Source organism: Cricetulus griseus, chromosome 7, assembly GCF_003668045.3.
Source record: "Cricetulus griseus strain 17A/GY chromosome 7, alternate assembly CriGri-PICRH-1.0, whole genome shotgun sequence".
Classification (NCBI taxonomy): domain Eukaryota; kingdom Metazoa; phylum Chordata; class Mammalia; order Rodentia; family Cricetidae; genus Cricetulus; species Cricetulus griseus.
Window position 1 is genome coordinate 73,307,157 of NC_048600.1, and position 18,368 is coordinate 73,325,524.

Consider the following 18,368-nt stretch of genomic DNA (forward strand, 5'->3'; position numbering starts at 1 on the left):
GGCAGGGCTTGGAAAGGGGTTCCCAGGCATGGGGGTAGTATCTGGAGTCACTCCTGAGTTCTGAATGGCTCATTCTGCCAGAAGATCCTGCTATGCACAGATAAGGCTTGCAGGTGGAACCGTACATGGGGACTAAAAAGGAGCCATGTTGTGGCTGAATTACCTGCTCAGAGCCTAGGCTTACTCAAGAGCTCCTCCTTTGCTGGAGTTCCGTCCCCGGAGTCCTTAGTGAAGCCTTGCCTCACCCCAACGGAAGGGGGTCTTCCTTCCTTTCTTCTTGCTCAGAAGTTCCACCCACTCAGGGTGAAGTCCCGCCCCCACTGGATCCCCAAGCCCAGTAGGGCCCACCCTGAAGCACCTTCTCAATCTATCTAGAGCAGCGCCTCTGGGAGGAGGGACCCCAACCCCCCCTCACCCATCCACGAACCCCACCTAATTAAGGGAGTTGCTCACCTGTCCTGGTTTGAGCCCTGTGGGGTCAAGAGAAGAGTCCAACCCATATATGGTAGGACCCCCTCCGAGATTGGAATTCCATCCCTAGGTGGATTCCCACCCTAGGTAGAAACCAGCATCCCAGGCAGGAGCCTCTCCGCTAAAAAGGAACCCAGACCCCAAGAAAGAGCCCCGGCTGAAGGCAGAAACTGGGTCCCTAGGTAGGAGCCCCTCACAAGTAGGAGTCCTACCCTCAAGTAGAAACTGGATCCTCAGGTATGAGACCCTTTCAAGTAGGAACCCTGCTCCCAGGTAGGAACCCTGCCCCTAAGTAGGAACCCTGCTCCCTCCGTTAAGAACCCTCCTACTTGCAGGTATGCACGTCATAGACGCGTGTGCACTCCTGGCAACTGACGTAGCAGCACCAGTGGAAAACACAGTGGCACTTCTCCCTTCTTCGCTCAGTGCGCGCGTTATGGCCGCGCCCGCAGCACAGTAGGTCACACCCGTCTATGCCGTGAGAGCTCACGTTGCAGGTGCGGTCGCGCGTCCCAAAGGAGCCTGTTTCAGGGTTTGGTTCACAGAAGTTGGGCGAGGCCTCATAGTAGACCAGGTCGCGCTCTGTGGGCACCTTGAAGTACGTGTAACGTGGTCGCAGAGTCTCCACCCAGCCACGAGACTCACGGTGTTTCTCCACCACCATCTCGGAGGCGCTGTCATACTTGTCTTTGAGGAAATCCCCAACAGTGCGGAAGTCGGGCTGCGACCACCAGCAGGTCTTCACTTCGCAGCTGCCCGATAGTCCGTGGCATTTACATTTGAGGTGCATGTGACTGGCGATGGCCTGAGGAAGCAAGCACATAAGCCAGTGTCTGCCCCTGGTGTGGCTCAACCAGGGGGTCTGCTCTTTGCTTGCAGCCCACCTACTCCAGAAAGTCCCTGAGACTCCTCTCTGTGGGCACCTAGTGCCACTACCTTCCTTATGGTGACCTGGGTTTTCGCTGCCAGATCCAAGGCCTCAGGGGCCTGGGAGCTTCTTTCTCCTTATAGACCCAGCTAAATTCTCTTTCCAGGGGTGTTTAAGATAGAGTCCAGGAAGCAGGGAGCTCCAGGTGGACAGTGTGAGGATGCTGAAGGGAAGATGTGGGGAGCTGTCCAGAGCAGATGCTATGGGCTTGATGTAAAGACTAGGAGTACAGTACAGGGGTGCTTAGAGTGGTCCCTATACTCACAGGGCCCTGGATGAACAGAAGCTTTCCCTATGGACAATGGAGACCTTGATCCGTTAGGGGAAGAAGCAGAGGTGCTTCAAGAAGGGAATCCTGCCTCCCTTTCTTTGGGGAAAGGGGTGGGGACAAGGGGGCATACAACCATCAGAACTGTTTCCAGTGACCCTCTGCTGTGCCTCCCTGTGCCTCTGCTCCAGACTTGGAGCCTTCCTACCCAGCCCATGAACATCTGCTCTGGACACCTCCTTGTGTCTTTCCTTTCTATGCAAGCACACACACTGAGTCTTTAAGCCTCGGAGTAAGGAAAGCATGCAGGATGTTGCATTCATAATTTCAACATCCACTGTACTACTGAAATAACAAGCTGGCCCTGGGAGTAGCTACTGTTCAGATCTGGCTATGGTCCAGGTTCTCATGCTGGATGCTCAGTCCCAAGTGTGATGATGCTAAGAATTTGAAGAGGTCTTCGTTGAAAGGTAAGAATATATACCCCTTATAGTCTATAGCACAAAGAGACCACCACAGTAGACAAAGAACTGCTTCAAATGATGAGTGGGAGGTTTTGAATGTTCAAACAGAAAATTTTTTTTTTTCATTTTGAGACAGGTTCTTTCTCACTATGTTTTTTTGCTGGCTGGTCTGGAACTTAGTACATAGTCCAGGCTAGCTTTGAACTTGTGACAATGCTGCCTGTGCCTCCAAGTGCTGGGATTGCAGAAATGCACCACCATGCCTGGCTGAAATAATTTTTCAGGCAGTAGGAATGCTTCTTACCCTGATCTGGTTATGATCTTTTATAGTCACATATTGAAAGGTCTCATTGCACCTCTTAAGTGTGTTCAATTATGATGGCAGTTAAAATATTTTAAATGGAGGCAGGAAACTCTTATGTTAGAAGCTTCCCTCTCAAGGACCTTGCCAGCTTCCCACTTGCTCTGGAAAACTACCAGAAGTCTGAGACACAGGCCATCTCCATGTGTCCCTTGGCCCTTACCTTCCCCAAAGAGTGATAGTTCACCTGTCAGAACACAGGAGTCAAGAGTCTAGGATCTGGGAATCTCTGTGTCTGTCTCTGTCTCTCTCTGTCTCTGTCTCTCTCTCTCTCTGTCTCTCTCTCTCTCTCTCTCTCTCTCTCTCTCTCTCTCTCTCTCTCTCTCTCTCTCTCTCTCTCTCCCCATAATTCCCCTTTGTTCGTTCTGCATACAGTCTTGGATGGAAGGAAGGGGGAGAGATGGTTGTGATAAAAGAGGAAGACCAGCCCATCATGATGGCACACGACTATAAGTGAATTGAGAGTTGGAGGCTAGTATGAGCTACACTGTAAGACTCTTTCAAAAGGCTCCAAGTGTATTTTACCTGGGTATTCTTTCAATATAACTACCTGAAAGCTAAACTGCCCAAGTAGCTCTGAGTGTGGCTTGCAGGGATTTGTATTGGAAAGCATCAGCTTAATTAAGGCTTCAATCATTCTGGGTTCAGATCTGCTTGCACCTCATCGAACTCTCAGCTGCTTCTTCACCCTTCCTGTCGAACTGGCCCATGGGCATGGTAGAATAACACCATGCCGAGCTTGTCCAGCTTGTCTAATACCCACATCCCTCTCTTTTGCAGCCAGACTTTCTGAAAGAGATTCTTTCCATCTCTCCTTTCTCTCTCTCTCTCTTGTTTTTATTTTACTTGGCCAAAGATCTCAATAGCAGCTGAGACCTGCTGGTTAAAGCAGGGATCCTGGCCAGTGCTTGCCTGTTTGGCATAATTCCTGACCATGCAAGGCAGTGCCTTGCAGTATGCAGGGCTGTCACAGCACTTTTCATATATATATATATATATATATATATATATATATCCTTCCATGTATATCTGCACACCAGAAGAGGGCACCAGATCTCATAACGGATGGTTGTGAGCCACCATGTGGTTGCTGGGAATTGAACTCAGGACCTCTGGAAGAGCAGTCAGTTCTCTTAACCACTGAGCCATCTCTCCAGTCCCTTGTCTTTCTTCTTGATTTTTGAACGAAAGGTATTGTCTTTTGCTTTCTTACCATGAAGTGTTGAAATTTACTAGTTTCTCTCACCTCTCACCAAACTGTCCCTGTTTCTGCCCTAAAAAAAACACAGGATAATCTCTCCCTTCAATACTCATTGCTGATGGCACAGGCTGTGTTAGCAGGTATACTCTAAGGTGACATTTTCTTGCCCATTCAACTTTCTGTTCTATGATTAACACACCTGTTATAGGTCAGCCCTGTGTTTTCTCATCTCTAAACATCCTCTTAAGATATCCAAGCATCAGGGCTGGGGATGAAACTTAGTTGGTAGGGCATTTGCCTAGCATGCTGGGCAAGAAGCCCTGGATTTGATCTCTAGCATCTCATAAACTGAATGTGGTGGTACTTGTCCATAGTCCCAGCAATGGGAGGTGGAAGCTGGAGTTTGGAAGACGGTCTTTCTTAGCTACATAGAGAATTCAATGCCAGCTTAGAATACATGAAACTTTGCACCAAAAAAACAAAAAGGGCCGGGTGTTGGTGGCACACGCCTTTAATCCCAGCACTTGGGAGGCAGAGGCCGGTGAATCTCTGTGAGTTCGAGGCCAGCCTGGTCTACAGAGAGAGTGTCAGGATAGGCTCCAAAGCTACACAGAGAAACCCTGTCTCGAAAAACAAAAAACAAAACAAAACAACAACAACAACAAAGGGCTGGTGAGGTAACTCAGTAGGTAAAGGTCTGGCCACTAAGCTAGTTGCATGTTTCATCACAGGGTGGCATGAGGAAACCGACTCCTGAAAGTTGTCCCCTAACTTCTACACACACATTGTGGAACATGCACACACACACACACACACCACAATATTAAAGAAAAAAAAAACCCAAAAGATATTCTCTCATTTCACCTTCAAGACATCCTTTTGCCATCTGGTAAATTTTGTGAAATGGTATTATCTGAACACAATTTACTTTACTGTACCACCCTCTTTCATAGTGCAGCTGGGAATGAAATTCTTGATTTAAAATCATTTTGTCACTCAGAATCCTCAAAGTGTTGCTCTATTTTCTTCTAGTTTCCAATGATGTCTTTTAATAACCCATCCTTGGCAAGAACACCAGGTATTCTCTTTGAAACTTGGAGGGTTTCTCTAGGTTACAGGCTCTGAATTTCATAACATATCTTGGGGAAGGGGGCTTTCCCCACTTTGTTTTTTGAGACAGGGTTTCTCTGTAGCTATGGAGTCTGGCCTGGAACTCGCTCTATAGACAAGGCTGGTCTGGAACTCACAGAGATCCATCTGCCTCTGCCTGCCAGGTGCTGGGACTAAAGGCATGCACCATCATTGCCTGGTTAGCTTTCTCCATTTTTTTAAGGTTAAAATCTGTGTGTGTGTTTGCTTGCACGTGTGTTCAGGTGGCAGAAGAGGGTAGCAAGTGTCTTGGAGCTGGAGTTACAGCCCATTATGAGCTACCCTATGTCAGTGCTGAGAACCAAATACTAGTCCTCTAAAACAGGCTTCTCAACCTTGCTAATGCTGTGACCCTTTAACACAGTTCTTCATGCTGTGGTGACCCCCAACCATAAAATTATTTTCACTGCTACTTCATAACTGTAATTTTTCTACTGGTATGAATTGTAATGCAAATTTCTGGTATGCAGCTGGGTTATTCCACCCAAAGGAGTTGCAACCTACCAATAGTTGAGAACCACTATTCTAGAAGTTCATTAAGGGCTCTTGACCCCTGAGCCCTTTCTATCCTTCTTTCCCCACCCTTGCAGCCAGGCCTGTGTGAGCTAAAACCTTGGTTCTAGATACGCTTCCTGCCTATGTCTTTGCCAGCTTCTTCGAGTTCTCCCTTGTCTCAAAACTCTTGATGAAATGTTGGTTCTTTTTATCATATTTTTACATTTTTGTTTTGTTTTGTTTTGGTTTTGGTTTTAGGTTTTTTAAGACAGGATTTCTTAGTGTAATGGTCCTGGCTGTCCTAGAACTCACTTTGTAGACCAGGGTGGCCTTAAACTCACAAAGACCCACCTGCCTCTGTCTCCCAAGTTCTGGGATTAAGGGCATGTGCCACCACTGCCCAGCAATTTTTTTTAAAAGTACTTAAGACCAGGCATGGTGCCACATACCTTAAATCTCAGCATCTCAGAACAGAAGCAGGCCGAATTCTGAGTTCAAGACCAGCCTGGTCTACAAAGTGGGTTTCAGGACCACCACAACTACATAGAGAGACTCTGTATCAAAAACAAAAAAGCAAACACCCCAACATTTATTCATTTATTCACACATGCATGTCACAAGGTGTGAAGGTCAGAGGACAACTTGCAGGAGGGGTTTGTTCTTCTGCTTTGTGGGTTACGGGGGAGGGGGGGTCAAATGCAGGTTATTAGCCTTGCAGACAAATCTGTTTATCTGCTGTGTCATCTTGTAGGCCCCCATGGTGTTTTTGTTTGTTTTGTTTTGTTTTGTTTTTTGTTTTTTGGTTTTTTGTTGTTGTTGTTTTTTTGAGACAGGGTTTCTCTGTTGTTTTGGAGCCTATCCTGGCACTCGCTCTGGAGATCAGGCTGGCCTCAAACTCACAGAGATCTGCCTGCCTCTGCCTCCCGAGTGCTGGGATTAAAGGCATGTGCCACCAACACCTGGCCAGGCCTCATGGTTTTAGTTTCTAAGAGCTCTTCTTTTTTGTTCCTTTTTAAAATTAACATATTGTTCCAGTGTCACAGGGACAGTATTCTCTGAGGATACTGATAGTTTTTGTGAAGTTTTTTTTTCTACAGTGCTTATTTTATGCACATTATTCTGTTTGTTTTTTAAATAAAAAGGTGGTTTTTTTGTTTGTTGTTTTTTTGTTTTGTTTTGTTTTTGCAACAAGGTCTCAAACTCACAATATAGCCCAGGCTCAAAATCAGGACTCTACTGCCTCAGCCTCCCATGTGCTGTGATTGCTGGCTTGAATCATCACATCTAGTTAAACTCTTGGTTTATTTGTTTTACTGTGGGGCTCCTGAAAATTCTGATTTTTGTGTTTTCTTTCTTCTTTCCTTTTCTCTCTCTCTCTCTCTCTCTCTCTCTCTCTCTCTCTCTCTCTCTGGAGGGGAGGGTGGGGTGGAGAGTCAGGGTCTCGGTTTGTAGCCCCAGCTGGCTTGAAACTCTGTATGTAAGCCAGGCTGGCCTCAGAACTCACAGAGACCCACTCACCTCTGCCAAGATTAAAGACCTGAACCACTGCTCACCCCCACCCCTGCTGCTTTCTGGAAATTCCTGCAAGTGGGAGGCAATTATCACCTACAACACTTACTATAAAGTGATCCAACTGCCATGTTTTAGGAACCCCCTCCATTCATTCTGGGAGAGCTGGGTTCCCCAGAGGAGACTATCCTATCCTTTGTCTGAAGGATAGGTGAGCTTTAGGAAGAGGTGGAGGGTCTGAGGGTCTGAGGGTCTGAGGGTCTGAAGTCCCTGATGTACAGAGGCAAGTTTCACTGTGACAGCTTGTCCTTGGACATGCTTGGCATCTCCAATGTCTGCTAACAGTGAAGGACAGGTAGGTGCCTGACCACAGGAGCTGGGCAGAGGAGCCAGCAGTTATGAAATGCTTGCTTGCTTGCCTGCTTGCCTGCTTGCTTGCTTTTGGAGACAGGGTCTCACGTACAAGGTTGGCCTCAAACATTATGAGGCCTCAAACCTTGAATGTCTGATCCTCCTGCCTTGCCTCTACGAGTGTTGGGATTACAGGCCTGCACCACCATACCTGGTTTCAAATGCCTGTAAAATACACGTTCAATAAATATCTCTGTTTTCACCCCCATAGTTGGCTCTGTTTTCAAGACAGACATTCCTGGATGGTGCAAGGTCCCTCTCCAGTTGATGACTCAGTTCTCTGCTCTGCTATACCACTGAGCTCTACCAATCTGGACACTCATCTCTGAGAAGGAAGCAGGGCTGTGTGTGTGAGGGGACACTACGTATATTTGAGGGTGAGCTGCTGCAGTGAAGCTTGTCTGTGTATGAAAGTTCAGACCTTCACCTCCTGAAATCTCAGCATCAGCCTCTGAAGACCAGGGATACCCAAAGGAAGGCAAATGAAAGACTATACCCAGGTATAGCCAGAGGAAGGGACCTTCAACAATGCTCTGTTATCATGGTTCCCTGTTCTGTTCCAGATTCTCATGTTCTCATCATTCTCTCCCTCCTTCTCTCCCCCACTCCCTTCCTCCCTCCCTCCCAATAGCCTGTATCAATCATCTCTATCACTATAATTCTCAATCTAAATTCAAACTATATCTACTATATCCATTCATCCATTTATCTAATTCTCCCCTCTCTATTTTTCCCCCTTTCATGTCTTGTTCTTTTATGTATGCAGAACCCTCGGACACTACATGTTCTATGGCTACCTCCCTCCACTTGTCTCCTTCCCAGGGGCCCTAAGTCCACAGGTGAGCTTGGCATCCTCTGGGAACACACTGGACACTTGAGGTACAAGTAGTGAGTAGTGTCACAATAACCCTTGATAGAAGGTAGGCAGATCTGCAGCCTGGTCACCAAGAGCAGCCTTACTCCACCCTGTTCTGCCCCCTCTGGGCACCCCAGAGAACAAGTAGCTCTTGCTTTGGAACCCTGGGGTTCTGTGTACATACCTGGCGCCCAGCCTCATTGTTGTGACGGTTCATGGCAGAGCGGGCATCTGGCCGGTTCTCTCTGGCATCAGCAAACTCCCGAGACACCATTCCACCAAATTCAATGTCCTCGCTGCAACCGCCCCACTTCCAGCCCTCACCTGGGGAGCCCTGGAGGCGACTACTGCACCCACAGATGGCTGCTGAGCCCTCTGCACATGAGCGGGTCACTGCAAAGGCCACTCCAGCAGAGGCAATGGCATGGACAAAGGCTGACTCCCGAGTGGCTGCAGAGGAAAGAGATAGCGGTTATGAAGGCTAGACGAGGAAGGCTTCAGTCCAAAAGGCAGGAATCCAGGGCTGAGACAGGAGAACTCAGTATACACAGGATCTTACCATTGTGCTTCTAGGGTCGTCTCTGAATAATATTGGCCCTAATCACCAATGTTCCAAGTGTTTTTCGTGTGTGTGTGTGTGTGTGTGTGTGTGTGTGTGTGTGTGTGTGTGTGTCTGTGTCTGTGTCTGTGTCTGTGTCTGTGTATGTGTGTGAAGGCACACGGGCCTCTAGTGGAATCCCAAACACTCCAGAGGTAGGAACTAAAGAGCAGAGCTTCAGGTTCATTCTTAGCCTCAGATAGTTCAAGGCTGACCTAGGCTATATGAGACCCTAGTGTATTACCCAGGATGCTCTAAAAAACAGAAGTGATAGAATGAATTTATATATTAAAATGGGATTTATTAGAGTGGCTTACAGGCTGTGTTCTGGCTAGAACAGTGACTGTCTTCCAATACAAAGTCCAAGAATCCAATATATGTCTGGTCCACAAGGTTGGATGTCTCAGTGGGCCTTCAGTATACATCGGAATCCCAAAGGAAGTAGGTTATAATACCAGTGAAGGAATGGACTTACCAATGATAGTGAGGGCAAACAGGCAAAAAGCAAAAACTTTCTTTCATGTCCTTTATATAGGCTGCCACCAGAAGGCATGGCCCAGAATTAGGTGTGTTTTCTGACCTTAAATGATCTAATCAAGAAAAATCCCAGGCAGTAGTGGCACACATCATTAATCCCAGTATTCAGGAGGCAGAGGAAGGTGTTATGTGAGGTTCTTTGTTCTGGCTGGTCCCACGGTCCTTGAACCCCAAATGAACACTCAGAGACTTACATTAATTATAAACAACTATTGGCCAGTGACTAGGGCTTATTGGCTAGCTCCGCCTTAATTATTAACCAATTTCTATTAATCTAAGTATTTCCATGTGGTCTTATCTTCCCGGAGAACACCTTGCATGACTGGGCTCTACATGACAACTCCTGTCTGCCTATACTTTTATATATTAAAAGTACACAGCCTTATGCCCAGTACCTCAACGCAGGGTGCAATGCAAATCAATAAGGGCTATCTCATGCAAACACAGGACAGTCAGGAGACTAAGGGTTAGTAAAGCTGTGAAGAAAAGGAAAATGGTTATTGTGTGAGAGTCAGTTTGGCAATATAGGACTCCCCCTTACCAGAGGCTTCAGTTACCTTAGCTTGTCACATTTGGACAAGAGAGAGCTAGTGGAAGGCTGCTGGCCTAGCATTCATGAGGCCCTAGTTTTATCCCCAGCACACATACACAAGGAAAATTCCAGAAATAACAGTTTTTAAATTGCATGTTGTGAGCCGTGTGGTGAAGTCTCAGGTTGTCCTGTGTTGTTCCTTCCTGAGACATACCTAACTCTGCAAAGTATCCAGATTTTATATATATGTATGTGCATATGTATGTGCATATGTATGTATGTATGTATGTATGTACGTATGTATATAACTCACAGGATAGTCTCTCAGTAGTTGTCTAGGGATCAGACCAACAGTTCCCGTTTCAATGTCACAATGCTTGTGGCTAAGCCATTCTTGTTTTACCTAATGGTGGCTCTAGAATCAGGAGTGGTGAAACTGGCATGTGGATAAGCCCAAGGAAAGCTACAGAGTGGAGAAAGTTCTCAACTTAATAAAAGGGAAGAGCAGTCGCATGCTGAAGCTGAAAAGACTGGTAAGAACAAATACCCCTGGGACTCAGAAGGAGGAGGAGAAGAAACTCACACCAGTTTGTTATCACTCAGCTACAAAACACTCATAGACCAACAGCTCATAAAGAAAACTTAAGAGTGAGAGAGACCATGTAACTTAACCAAAGCTATGCTATAACTGTTCTGTTTGGATTGGCCATTAAATCTCACTGTGTCTAACATATATGAAGGGTTTTTTTGTTTGTTTGTTTTTGTTTTTCGAGACAGGGTTTCTCTGTGGCTTTGGAGGCTGTCCTGGAACTAGATCTGGAGACCAGGCTGGTCTCAAACTCAGAGATCCACCTGCCTCTGCCTCCCAGGTGCTGGGACTAAAGGCGAGCGCCACCAACGCCCGGCACCATATATGAAGTTTTATCACAGGTCTGCATATACAGGAAAAACAACAGTCTAGACTTTGGTATTATCCTGACTGCAGGTATCCACTGCAGGTCTAGGCCAGGGACCTTAAATAGAGAAGGCAAATCACATGGATGGATCATGAAATAATCAATCAGATCATATTGACTAAAAAGGCAGAAAACAAAAAACCACAGGTGAATAGTATTCCATTTTTTATATACATAAAAATTTCATTATCCATTCATCTGTTGGTAGACAACTAGGTTAATTGCAATTCTTTGCTATAGTGATCAAGCAACAATAAACTTTTGGAGTACAACTATCCTTATGGTAGAGTTTGGAGTTCTCTGGGTATATGTCTATGAGTGAAATAATGGAGTCACATGATAGTTCTAATTTTCATTTTTTGAGAATCCCCAAACTCATGTCTATAATGGCTGTATTAATTTGCTCCTCCCCCCCACCATGAATAAGTGTTCCTTACAGAGAGAAGGCACTCTCTCTTCTACTTGTCACCAGATACAGGTGTGCCCGGTGCTTGCTGCATGATAAGCATGATGTTCCAAGCAAGAGGGATAGGCATCTGATGCACTGACTAGCAGAGATTTTACAAAAATATCGAGAAGCCATTCCAGACTGAAGGGCCCACAGGCCTGCGGGATCTCTTGGGCTGGGGACCCTCTAGTAGAAGTAGGGTTGTGTCACTGAGCTCCTGGACAGAAACTCCCAACCACCTCTTGGGATTATAAGACTCTTGTCCTCCTCCACACATAGGGAGCTGCCATTCTGGGAGACAAGCAGGTAACTACTTCCCATGCTTCCACAAGCCATAGCTAAGAGGGTAAACTTGTGGGACTCGGTGTGTCCCAAAGCCCAAATAGGCAGGGAGAGAGGAACTATGAACAACTACAAACACTCAGACTTGCCCACCAAGCTAAGCACCCACACACAGATCAAAGATCACACATTTGCGTTCATAATAAGAACACAGTGTGAGCCATGGTTACCTCTAGCTGGCTGGCAAAGACCTCCTGGAGCCATTGGCCCTCGCTATGGATGGCCCTCTGCAGACTCCAGACAGTTGCTCTGTCCCCAACCTGGGGCACTGCCACAGCCTGGACAGCCATCTAAAATCCCAATCTCTTCCCACTACTTCCCACAGGAAGTTGGCTTGCCAGAAACAGACACTCTGGGCTCTAGAAGATGGGCACAGAGTCCATCTTCTACCAGAACCACTTGGATTGTCACTCAGCCTTCAATTACCTCCATTAGCCATGCACACAGCTGCCCAACTCCATGCCCAGTGCCAGTGTGACATACGGCCCTCCTGGAGTTATTTAAAACTTGCTCACTGCCAGCCTTGTGTTCTTCTTCTCAGCCACTCACTGGCCTCTAGCCATAGTTAGCCTTGTTATTCCCTAGGCCTGGGCTGCCCCTGTTGTGCTCTGTAGCCTGTCAGCCGAGGTCCTGGGCATTGTCTACCCAACATGTGGCTTCTAGATCCCTGGAATGCCAGCTGTGGCTATTCCTCAACAGTAGTTCAGCCTTCTGGAATTAATTGCCAGTTCAGATCCTCCCCAAGGGTGGGATCTGTATCTTGTCCACTGTTTATTTCCATTCCAGAACACAAGCTACCCCTCAGTAGTATCTATGGTACCAGGGGAAAGGGCAGAAGCCCTGGGCTGTAAAGGGCAGTAAGTCTACCCTGGGGAGGCAGATCCCAACTGAGACCCTACTGCATTATGTGTTCTTACATGGAACCAGAACGGACACTTCATTCCCAACATTTTTTTTTGGGGGGGTGGGGGTGGTTCAAGACAGTTTCTCTGTGTAACAGCTCTGGCTTAACGGAAACTCACTTTGTAGACCAGACTGACCTCAAACTCTGAGATCTGCCTGCTTCTGCCTCCCGAGTGTTGGAGTTAAAGGGCTGTGCCCCCCCACCCCCCACCCCCAGCAGCCTCAGAATTCTTGAAAAGCCCTCCATCCTGTTTCCTTTCCCAGGACAAACAAGCAGCCCATGGCTGGAGCTGAGGTGCCTGTGTGTAAACACCAGCCTCACTAGATACACCCACTTGCCCTCCTGCCCTCCACTTAGGAAAGCCATATCATTTTTTTTTCTATTTCTTTTTTTAGGCAGGGACTTGCTTGCCTGCAGCTTACTATGTAGCCTAGGATGACCCTGAACTCTATCAGGTGCTGGAATTACAGCTGTGTGCTACCACACCTAGTTTTAAGTAGTGCTGGAAATGGAACCTGGGGATTTGTCCATGGTAGGCAGACTCTACCAACTGAGCTTCATCTCCAGCTTCTATTTTATCTCTGAAGGAGCCAAGTCACTCCTCCTGGCGCCTCTAAGGAAGGCTTTGGCCTCCTCTGTCTTTCTGCATAGACCTGAGTCTGGGCCAGGGACCTTGAGCTACCTCCTCCTGGGTGCGACTCAGAATCCTGTTTCTCTGTCTGCACCCTCACATTCCAAGTCTGGAGGCAGCCCTGGGTTACTTATCCAGCCCAAGTGTCACCCAAATGCCCCACCCCCTCCCTTCTTGGTTTTAAAAGATAAGGGGGCCAGCACTTTGGGCCTTGCCCTTGCCCTGCCCAGAACAAGGGCTTCAGGCTTCCTGCTTATCAGGACCCAAGCAAACAGCCTGGAGCTGGTAGACACACTTGAGGGGAAGGGCACTCAGGAGACGGAGTGAGCAGCACAGAGCTTAAACTTGAAGTGGACAATAGCTCATTCTTAGTCAGCTCTGTCACCAGCAAGCTGGAAAGTGTTCCGTTGAGCCTCAGTTTCCCCTGGTGTCAAATGAGGAGGTGGGGTTCCTGGTCAAGTCAAGGCAGGGCATGGCAGGGCAGGCTCTACAGCTGATTTTCAATTGGCTGGGGAAGAAATAAAGACCAGAAGCCTCTACAGACTGGTCCAGAAACTCCATTCAAGGGGCCAGGAGAGGAACTGCAGGCTGCAAGCCCACAGGCCTGATGGATGTGAATCGGTACATTATGGCAAAAGAAGGCTGAATGAAAGCTGCAGCCACAGGGTTTTAAGCAGTTCCCTCAATTAAGATACTGGTCAGTTAATTATGAGGGGAAAATATTTGAGTCTATGTTGGAGAAATCTGGCACATACCCTTGGGTTTTTGTTTTGTTTTGTTTTGTTTTTTGGATACAGGTTTTCATAGCCCAGACTGGCCTCAAATTTGTGGCCCTCCTGCCTCCCTCTTAAGCACTTGGATTACAGAAGTGAACCACCACACCCATCTGGTAGACAACATCTTAATTTAAACAAGGAATGGAGTTTACATTCCTAGCAGTGAGTAGATACCATCCACCTCCCAAGAAGAACTGTGTTGTCTCCAAGATTTTCTTGCTATAAATGTATAGTTTGCACTTGATGGTTTGGAGGCAACCGCTAAAACCAGATTAAGGTCCTTCACACAAAACAGTGATCTTGGCAGTGAAGAAGGGAAGGACAGCAGAGCTCAAGGGACACGGAGGCACAAAGTAGGTCATCCAAGTCAGGTTGGCTTTCGGGATTTTTTTTTTTTTCTGCTTTATTTTGTTTTTGAGACAGGGTTTCTCTGTGTGATTCCTAGCTGTCCTGGAACTCACTCTGTAGATTAGGCTGGCCTCAAACTCACAGATATCCACCTGCCTCTGCCTCAGTGCTGGGATTAAAGGTGTGCACCATCACCACCTGACAAGATCACAGTTTTGATGGATTTGGTATGACCTTGTACCACAGCAGTGTGGAAGGCTGCGTGAGGGAACCTGAGATTTCTACACCACTCTTGCAATGCTTCTCTCTGCTTAAGATATTTAATAATAACCAAGAACATGTCAGCAGGATACCCAGAAAAAAGACTCCAGAATGCTCAGGGGATGTCCTACGATGGCAAGGATTTTAATCCAGCAAGATTGGTTCTACCCAGGAGTCATGGGCAAGACTCAAGATTCATATACTTCCAAGGATCTTGGGAACAGACACGTTTTCTCAGATAGGAAATCCATTGCTTTCATCAGATTCCCATAGGGCTTTAGAACAAGCATTGTGAATGAACCTTTGTACCAGAGCTATCTCCCTAGCAGAGAGTCAATGGGAATAGGGCTCTCCCAAGATCCCTGGGGGAAGACACAGCAGCCTAGTGGTTCCAGCAAAGTTTTCTGCCACAGCAACACCTGTTAGAGGCTTCAGTTTCTGTTGTTTCAGCAGAGGTGACCGGCAAAAAGGCAAAGACTTCCAGGCGAGGGAAGTGTACCTCACTCTGGAAAACAAGTGAATTGGTCCAGGCAGTAGCCAGATGCCTGGTTTCAAATGGGTGTTGGACATCAGATGAAGAAAAGGTGGGTGTCTATGGGCTACTGAGCCCAGGACTCCTACAGACAAGTGTTGCCAATTTGGGGGAGTCATGTGGACAGAGGTGAGATCTTCAGACCCAAGACTGCCTACCCATCAAGTACAGGTAAAGATAAAGAAAAGGAGAAGCAAATTCCAAGGCAGGTGTCATGGCTCATGCCCGTAATTCCAGCATCAGGAAGGCTGAGGTGCGAGGATTATGAATTGAGGCCAGTGTCTCTTCAGTCAGATCCTGGGTGGTGGGGAGTGAGTTCTCCCCGAAGAAGCAATCTCAGAGGCTAGCCTTGCTGTGGTTTTACTGGGTTTAAGCAAAGTATCAGTTATCTAGGCTTCCTTCATTTCTATTCATCTATTTCAGTACTTATCATTCATCCATCCTCCACCAAATACCATCCATTCAGTTACCTGCCTACTATCTACCTATCATCTACTCATTATCCACCTACTGTCCATCCATCTTTCCACCCATCCATTATCCTCTATCCCTCCAGCCACCTACCATCCATCTATCCAGAATATGCGAGTCCATGAGTAGCTAGGCACTAGGCTCATAACTAGAAATGCCAGATGAGTAATATACAAGGTGTTTGCTCTCAAGAGCTGGGGATGCGCTGAGTGAGCATGGTGGTGTATTCTTTTTATTTTTTATTTTACTTAGTTTTATGTGCATTGATGCTTGGCCTGCATGTGTGTCTGTGTGAGGGTGTTGGGTCCCCTGGAACTGGAGTTACAGAGGATTGGTGCAGCCCCAGATGCCACGTGAGTGCTGGGAATTGAACCTGGGTCCTCTGGAAGAGCAACCAGTGCTCTTAACTGCTGAGCCATCTTTCCAAACCCCAATGGTGGTGCTTTCTTAATCCCAGCATTTGGAAGGTGGAAGCAGTAGGTCCAGCTTAAAGTCATCCTGTGTGAGTGTATGTTTATTGAAAGCACCTACTATTAATGAGTTAATGTTAATCGGTGTCTTTAAATCCAGTAGTACATTTGTTTGGTGCATATATGCTTAGTATGTTATGTTATGTATATGTTCGGGGCCAGCTACCCCTGTTGAAGCTTACCCTGCACAGGGCTAGAACCAGGGAATCTCAGGAGACAGAGAGGTACCCTTACCTATGCCACACTACACCATACACACACCACACCACTCGGAAAACACAGAAAGGTTAGCAGCCTGGCCTAAGTGTGTCAGGAATCTCCCTTCAGATTAATTTCCAAACTCCAAATGAGAGATCACTCCGCTGCCCACAGGTGGGAAGAAAGAAGGCCTAACTATGGCACAACCACAATTGCTCAGACTGGCAAGAGCCTGCAGGCATGGGAGCATCATCTCACTTGGGAGTGTCAATCTCCTGTCACCCGAGGAAGGACAAACCATCCTTCCCATTTCCATCCTGATGTCTGAAAGTGCTTCTAGAACATTCGGTGGGTGGGCACCCCTTCCCCCTCCAGCGTTCAGCACAGCAGGGTGAGGGCAGACAGGAGGATCGGTGCAGTCCCAGCTGGTAGCTTGCAGCCCCAGACCCCGCCCTGGCGCCTCCCCTCCGAGGCTGCCCACCGTCCCTCCTTCCCCAGGCCCTTTTCCTGGCCTCGAGGAGCCGGGCGGCCCGGAGGGGGTGTCGCGGTGGCATTTGGTAATCACACCGAGGCACAAAAGGCCCCGGAGCCACCTGAGAGCGGAATGCGCCGGTGCCCCACCGTGGCCGCGGCCCCTGACACCGCCCGGGCCCGCGCGGCCGGGCGCCTGGCTGACCTGCTGGGGCTGATGAATCCGGCTTTGTGCGACACTGTCACGCCGCGTTAGCCCCACAATGGCCAGCGATATTTTATATGAATTTCCCCCTGGCCGGTGATTAGGCGATCGCCGGCCAGTCATAGCAACCTGGAAGTATGCGCTGCCCGCCGCGCCGTCGGGCGCGAGGGGAAATCCTCTTTCAGACGCTTTAATTCAACACCCCGAAGGGCGTGTGAATCGCCAACAGCATTTTCACTTTTCCCTTGTGCTTAATCTTGTCGTCCTCGCAGGGACATTGTGCTCCGAGCCGAGCTCAGTGGGATGTCGGCCGGGGTCCCCCCTCCCACAGCGGAGAGTTAATGATATACCGGAGAGGCCCCCAGAGCCAGGGGAGCCCCCACCCCCAACGCATCGTAAATGGTAACACTTTCGGATGGGGGGGTCAGGGGTCGCAACCTGGATTTGGGGACTCTGCTTCCCTAAAAAGCTGCCCTTTCTGTCCCTCCAGAGCCCTAGGCTCCGGCTGTCTCGCGGGCTGGCCCCTTTGGAGCTGGTCCTTCCATAGGCTGAGCACACACAGAGAGGTGGAGGACCACCCCCTGAGGGGCCACGATGCTGAGGCCAGTCATCAGGATGGGGGCTTGCCTGGGGGAGGGGAAGAGGCCAGGCTGCTATTCCCTGCTCAGACCCCAAGTAGAGCAGGGAGCAACTAAGTTGGGAAGAAAGTAAGTTCCTCCCTGGGTTGACCAAGGGTAGGGATCTAAGCACCCAGCAGACACTGAGAGTCTAATGTCCATAAGCACCCACCTTCGCCACCTGTTGTGACTCCAGAGGTCTTGAGGACCCAACAGAAGTCCAGTCACTATGTGCTGTGAGTATGGCTGTCCTGGAGGTTAATCTCAGGAGGGAGGGGTGGACCACACTCAACACAAGGTAAGAGGCTCATGCTGGAGACACTGTCCAGGTCAGTGAGGTCCAAATGAAGGCTTCACAGTGAATAAGGGTTGCCTGTACAGGCAAAGCAAGCCCCTGGGACCAGTAGAGACTACTCCCACTAGGTGTGCAGAGCTGCAGCCATGGGTATATTAGGCCCTTCCTCAAATGGAAGCCATCTAGGCCCAGGAACTTCTGAGGACCCCTAGGCATAGCCATCTCAGTATGCAGGCAGATAGAGGCCCCAGTTTCCATGGCTGTGGGCTCCAGGATCCATGCCATGCTCCTTTATGTCCTAGATGCAAATGTCCCACTCAGCCAGAAGAATCTGTCCCCTTAAAGGCCACATGTTGTACAAGAGCCTGCTTCCTGGACTCTTGGCCCCCATGTCCTCTGGAACTCCCACTAGTCTTCCAGCCAAAGCAACTGTTTTATTGACCTTCATCCTGTGAACCCTGCCTCTGGACAGGCTGACCCTGACCAGTTTTTGCCTATAACCATCCCACCCATTTCACCTTGCCAGAGGTCAAGACAAGGAGTGGTCAAGTGCCTGCCTCCAAGTCCGGGGCCTGCCCGAAGGGACATATAAACTGCTCATAATCATCCTGTACTCAAAATTCTTCAAATGCTTCCTGACCAAGGCAGGTAGCTCCTTGCTAT

The 18,368-nt window shown here is 48.2% G+C and overlaps 1 protein-coding gene across 1 annotated transcript in view; it reads right to left on the bottom strand.

Moving 5' to 3' along the window:
- Nucleotides 1-796: 796 nt before the first annotated feature.
- The window catches only part of Wnt3a (Wnt family member 3A), a 39,395-nt gene continuing 21,823 nt past the window's right edge, over nt 797-18,368 (bottom strand). Inside the window, exons 3-4 of the mRNA XM_027426203.2 lie at nt 8,298-8,563; nt 797-1,276 (exon numbers count right to left, since the gene is read on the bottom strand). Of these exons, the coding sequence (XP_027282004.1) occupies nt 797-1,276; nt 8,298-8,563 (746 nt within the window). The remainder of the gene's footprint in view (nt 1,277-8,297; nt 8,564-18,368) is intronic.